The 6374-nt window shown below is 33.3% G+C and overlaps 1 protein-coding gene across 1 annotated transcript; it reads left to right on the forward strand.

Annotated features, from left to right (window-relative positions):
- Positions 1-3364: 3364 nt before the first annotated feature.
- LOC112018035 (dof zinc finger protein DOF3.1) lies at positions 3365-5462 on the forward strand. Its single transcript, XM_024050542.2, has 2 exons — positions 3365-4945; positions 5063-5462. The coding sequence occupies exons 1-2, from the start codon at positions 4273-4275 to the stop codon at positions 5119-5121; spliced, it is 732 nt and encodes a 243-aa protein (XP_023906310.2). The 5' UTR covers positions 3365-4272; the 3' UTR covers positions 5122-5462.
- Positions 5463-6374: the final 912 nt, after the last annotated feature.

A 6374-nucleotide genomic window follows, 5' to 3' on the forward strand; every position in this document is an offset into this window, starting at 1 on the left:
TATTAATTTTGAAAATAAAAATTTCCTAGACCCCAAATATTTTATGTTCCTTTGCCAATTTATAAGTTTACTTGTAATATCACTAACCTCTCTTTTTATCTAAAACCTCTTTTTTTTAAATAAAAATTTATACAGAACATAATTTATTAAATGTAGAAAATAATAATATGGGAAGGAATGGTATTGGTTTGCAAAAAGGTTGGGCGTACAATGTTGTGCAACACATAAAACAAAGTTAAAAGTGTAGCCGTCCACGTATTTCTATGCCAATCAAATCTATAGAACAGTAAGGTGGACCGACCTAGAGCTTGAAATTTGCCCACGAGGACGGTGGCTATCTTGAATTTTGAACCATCTGTAAAATTCTGCTTATAGTGACGGATATGCTTTGACAATTTAAGAGAATTATTACACAAATGTGGGCCACTCTCAGTCTCTTGCAGGGTACCCCACATTCATGATCAAATCAAATAATCTTGACTAGATTTTTTAACATGGGGAGCAATGATAGAAACCCAACTAATTTTACGCCCTTTTTTATAACTATTTATATCTATTTTATGCGAAAGATTATGAAAAGTAAAAAGAAAAGAAAAAAAAGTATTAGATTCAACGTCAACATAACATGTAAAATTATTATTATTTTAACCTTTAATGGTTGATTTTATTTTCATATTAATCATATCATTCATTTTTATCAATAATCTTATTATCAATAATATTTTTTTTATCTACAACAATTAAATGTATATATTCCTCGTCATTTTTAAGCTAGTATTTAATGAAGGACTTAATTTTAGTCTAGTGCTCTAATGCACTAGAATGCACTAGACTCATTGTGATGGTGCTATTTATTCATTTTAGGCCAAGTGTCATCATTAGTTTAGGTGTTATTATCGCAACAAATCCAGTGCACCAAAGACACCAAATTTGGCATTTTCATAAAATAATTAAACATTAAGAATACTTAGAGTCTGTTTGGAAATAGTTTATTTAGTTAAAATTAAAAAATTTTTGCTTTAGTTGAAATTGAAAATTTTTTGCTAAAAATACTATAAATAAAACTAAAAATTCAGCTAAAATAGTATAATAAAACTCATGAATAAAAACAAAAAGTACAATAGAACTCATGAATAATAGTAAAAATAAATTAAATAATAAAAACAAACTAACTTTTTCAACCAATCAAACACAACCTTAATATCAAATTACTAATAAAAATCGATTTCATCACCAATATGAAATCAAATTAAACATAAAAATAAAAATAAAAATTTTAAAATGTAAATCATCATAAAAACGAAATGAGAATTAAATCTTAAAGGATAAAAGTGTATTTAAATATAAAAAAATAATAATAATAACGGAATTGATTTAAAAACTTTTTATGAAAAATTTAAAAAAAAAAAATAGGTAACTTTTTTTTACTTCTTTTTACGTATCCTATAAAAGTAGTATTTAAATTTATTAAAAATAGTACATTACCAAATGTACTAGTGGCACCTGTAACACTTACATCAATAGTCTTCATTCCCGTCTCAAGATCTTACCCGTCCACTTCGACCTACAATTCTGTGGGACCCTCTAATCACTGTGGTTAGTCAAAAATTGCTAAATGCATATGAATGACACCAAAATCCAAGAAAGACATACAAATCTGCAGGACCCACGTCTACTAAATGACACGTTACTTTCAGCCTATCTAAAAAACTTAGGCTGTCACTCTAGTTCACACACAGTAGTGTTTAAAAACACTACAGTCAATACCAGTAAACCACATCATGGGGGGTTCTGCCACGTGTTGCGGGTGACACAGGCACTGTGATGGCGGCAACTCAAAGCTAATTCCTATTCTGATCACATCAACTCAAGCCTTTGACGGCCCTGATTTTTCCACAGGAGAATTCAACGGTCTTGATTTGCTGCTGAAAACGAAATGATGCTTTCGTTGGTGGTACTTGCTTTGTTTGCACGCAAGCTTTGTTATCGGCTTAGCAGCTTAGGAATATGGCTTGGCTTGGTAAGACATTCATGGCTTAATAAGGCAATATTATATAGAAGCTTAATGCCTTAATCATAGGGAATTAGGCTTTGGCTCAGTCCGCGAGGCTTTTATTATATTTTGCATCTCCAGTGAGCTCATCGAAATCTTGTTACCCTCGTAATAAGTAATATTACGTGTATTATTGAATATTTTGATAGAGTTTATTATGAGAACAATACATTTATTAAACTATTACATTCAAACAGCTCAACTTCTGCCAAATATTATGTGAACCAATACGAGAATTTTTACAACCAAATCATGCCAATTGTTTTTTTATTTTTTGGGTGAACTGAAAAGATTTATAAACAAAAGAGATTACAAAGAAGAGCCGCAAGCCTAAGCCTTGATTACAGAAACAAAACAGAGAGGGCCACATCCTAAATCAAAATTACCAAATACATTATTGGAGACAAATATATTACTTTAATTCATCCGCAGAATAAACATGGTATAACTTAAAATAGTATTGTTATTATTTGAGATATTAACAGACTAACTACAACCATTATAAATTTATAATTTAAGAACCAGGTAATGGTATATAATAATAAATTTTTTACCTAACCTTTTTGCCATATTTTAAGATTACTTAGACACAAAACCAACTCACTACTCACTATTGAGTAGTAACAAAAAATATTTAAATAATTTTTTTTAAAATTAATTAAATTTTAATTTAAAATGCATCACATACCCGACACCTTTTTTCTTTGGAGAAGGAACATACACTGCACCTGATTAAACTTTCTAACCAACTCAAGTAACTGAAGGTAAAAGAATAATTGATTTGGAATTTTGTCAAAATTTAAAGACTTTTTGTTCTTAAATTAACTGAATTCTGGTTAATTTGTATTTTGTAAAAAAAAATTACGGTAAGTATTTCTGAACAACCCCACAATCCCTTGTAATAGACAAGATAGATGTGCCTCTCGGGTTTGAATAATATCCCAACGAATAAAATCGTCCACATAAAAGTGCCTGTGAACATATAATATACTTTGAGAATGTCAACTTTATACTTGCTTAATGTGCACTCTTGTAACTTCCCCATGAAGCTAGTCATGTCTTTTTGTTTTATAGTTACTCTTAGTAATTTTTTATCATATCATAATTAATAAAGAATTCCAAAAAGCAAATTGTAGATGCTTAATCATATTCATTCGTTAAATTAATCATATGTTTAAGGTTAATGACAACATCTCATCATGCTAGTTGACAATTGTTCTCTTTGTCACCCATTAAAATATTTGGTCATTCTCATTGACAACATAAAACAAAGCTAGGCTAATAAAGAGTTCTCTAGTGTTCCCTTGATTAATTTAATTGAAAAGAGAATTACATTTTGGTTAAATAAAAGTTTTAGTGGAACTAGTGGGACTTCCTAGAAGAAGCTTTAGCCAATCCCAAAATCCACTTGGGTGAGAGAGAGAGAGAGAGAGAGAAGTGTGATCTCTTTTATATTTGAAGCCTTGTCGTCACTTTCACGCGGACACACAGATAGATAGTTGATATCCATCAAGATTTTTCAGGCTCCATAAAATGTCTTTTTCCTTCTTCTACTAGATCTTTCACAATTGAATTCCTCATCTCCCTCTCATACATACACCAAATCCCACTAAAAATTTGAGTTCTCTTTTAGGTTCCTCTGCACAAATACGCAGGCTCTCTCAAAGTCTAAAAAAAAAAAAAAAAAAAGAACTCAAATCTTGTACTTCGGCTCATGGTTTATTTACACCTTTCCTCCAAGAACTAACTACTTTACTCCTTTTGCAGCTACAAACTTTTGTGTCTGTTTTTGGCCATCCAGAGTTGTGGTCGTGCGTGAGTGTGTGTGTGTGTGTGTGTGTTTTTTTTCTCTTCCATGAAAACCCACATCTGAGTCTGAAAAAATATCCCACCTTTTTGTCATCTTTCCTATGCTTTACTTAGCCCTTTTGCCACTTCACATCTTCAAAGGCCAAAAAGCTTATCCGACCCTCTAAATAAAAAAACCAAATTCAGTTGAAGTCTCAAAACCACAATTCACCAATTCCTCATAAAGGTCCTAACTTGGGTCTCAATCAGTCTCTTGCTTTCATTCTATTGTACTTACAAAACTAGCCAAAAACCCATATTTCCACTCCCAGCTTAACCAAATCCTTAGAAAACCCAAGTCCTCAAAGTTGGTCTCTTTTTTATACATTAAAAAAAGTAGTAAAAGGTTGTGAGAGAGTCAAAAAGTGAAAATGCAAGACCCAGCGTCAACATTCCAACCTATGAAACCCCAGTTCCCAGAGCAAGAACAGCTCAAGTGCCCAAGGTGTGAGTCCACAAACACCAAGTTCTGCTACTACAACAACTACAACCTTTCACAGCCACGCCATTTCTGCAAGAACTGTAGGAGGTATTGGACCAAAGGTGGTGCTCTCAGAAACATCCCAATTGGTGGTGGAAGCCGCAAGAACACAAAGAGAGCATCATCAAGCACAAAACGTTCTTCTTCTTCTACTTCTTCAGCATCAGCATCAGCCTCAGCCTCGTCTTCTTCTTCAACATCAAATTCTGTGGTGCAGAATCCGGGTTCTGAACATGACCCGACCCCCATTTTTGGTGATCAGGACCGTCGGATGCTGGACATCACTGGGAGCTTTAGTTCACTTCTGGCATCAAATGGGCAGTTTGGAAGCCTTCTGGAGGGCATGAATCCAAATGGGTCGGGTTTGAAAATGGTTCCAATGGGTGAATTTGCAGAGAATTTGGATTCGGGTCATGTGTTGGATGCGGGTTCGGGGCGAAACCCGGAAATGGAGATGCAGAGTAACAATGGCAATTCAGAGAGTTTTTTGGGCTTGCAAAATGGTGATTCAAGCTGTTGGAATGGTGCCAATGGATGGCCTGATCTTGCTATTTACACACCAGGTTCAAATTTTCAGTAGAAGAGAGAGAGAGAGAGAGAGAGTTTAGAGAGTTTGTTTTGTTTAATCTATTTTTCTAATTGTGCTCATGATAAAAACACTGATAATTTCTATACATTAGAAACTACGTTGGTGAAGACTGAAGAGAGCATGAATAACTCAAAGTTTTGCATGTCCTAAATGCCTATAGAGGGTGACAAACCACAAGGCCAGAACACTAGCCATTCTAAAGGTAAATGGTTCTTTTTTGTTGTTGTTTTTGTGTGGGTGACTGTTCGTTTGTATGTGTTATATGGTAATTGGAGAGGAAAAAGTTGATAACCCATATGGTGTTATTATTTGTTTGGGTGGTCTGGACTCTGGAGAGATAAGGCATTTATAGTATTTGATATTTTATCATCATCAACATCATATTATGCTAATGCAAGAAGTGTTACCAGATCTATGCATATTGTATAGTTTTGCAAGTTTTTTTGTATGGATAGCATTCTTGAATGTGATGGATTTGACATTTGACATTTTCCCTTTCTAAAAATAAAATAATTTGAGGAGTGGAGGAAAGATATGGGGGAAAATCCAAAAGTCTATAGTGTTGTGTTTTTTGTACTTTCCTTCAAGAGCCAGACAAAGTTCAACTTCCCTTCCACTGAGATACCATATTTTATTTTCTAGTTTCTTCTTTGGTCTAATTCTACAGAACTTGCTTAGATTTTTTTATTTTTTGTTGACCATTTCTATTTTCCACTACCAGAAAAGAATGTGTATATTTGTGATTAAACAATGAACAACAAATCAATGTTCTATCATTTTTGTCAACCAAAAAAATCAAATCAAATCAAATCAATTTTAAATTAGTTGTATCATGTATGAGCTACCTTCTAGAGACTAGTCCTCCAAAGGCATTATACATATTGAACTGTTTTAATATCCTTCTAGGGGTTTTTTTTTTTTTTTTAGTAGAATAATTAGGGATATGAAATTATATTCATTCCAAGTATCACCACCTTTGGGGCCACAAACCACGACTCTCCACTAGGTATTGGAATCATTGGCTGGGTAAAAATGACAACAAATTCGAGTGTAGTTCAAGTTTTTGGCAAGTTATGCAATGAAATAACCTTTGCTCTGATAATTCAAACCTAGTGATGCTTCTTAATACCCTACAAACAGTTGAAAATTTTAATTTGGTAAGGTTTGCCAAATTCAAATTGAGTTTGGTAGGTTGTGGGAATCAATTATTTTCTTTTTAATTGATGTGATCATTTTCTACCAAATAAGTTGAATCACCAATTGCTCTCTCTCTCTCTCTCTCTCTCACATGGGCCACACGCCCGTGATGTGCTTAAATGGACCACCCTGTGGTGCACCATTTAATCTAGAAACAACCACGTGCTAGAGGTGCTTAGTCAATTCGGCAAAATGGAGAGAATTAG

This window comes from Quercus suber, unplaced genomic scaffold (genome assembly GCF_002906115.3).
Source record: "Quercus suber isolate HL8 unplaced genomic scaffold, Cork oak 2.0 scaffold_187, whole genome shotgun sequence".
NCBI lineage: Eukaryota > Viridiplantae > Streptophyta > Magnoliopsida > Fagales > Fagaceae > Quercus > Quercus suber.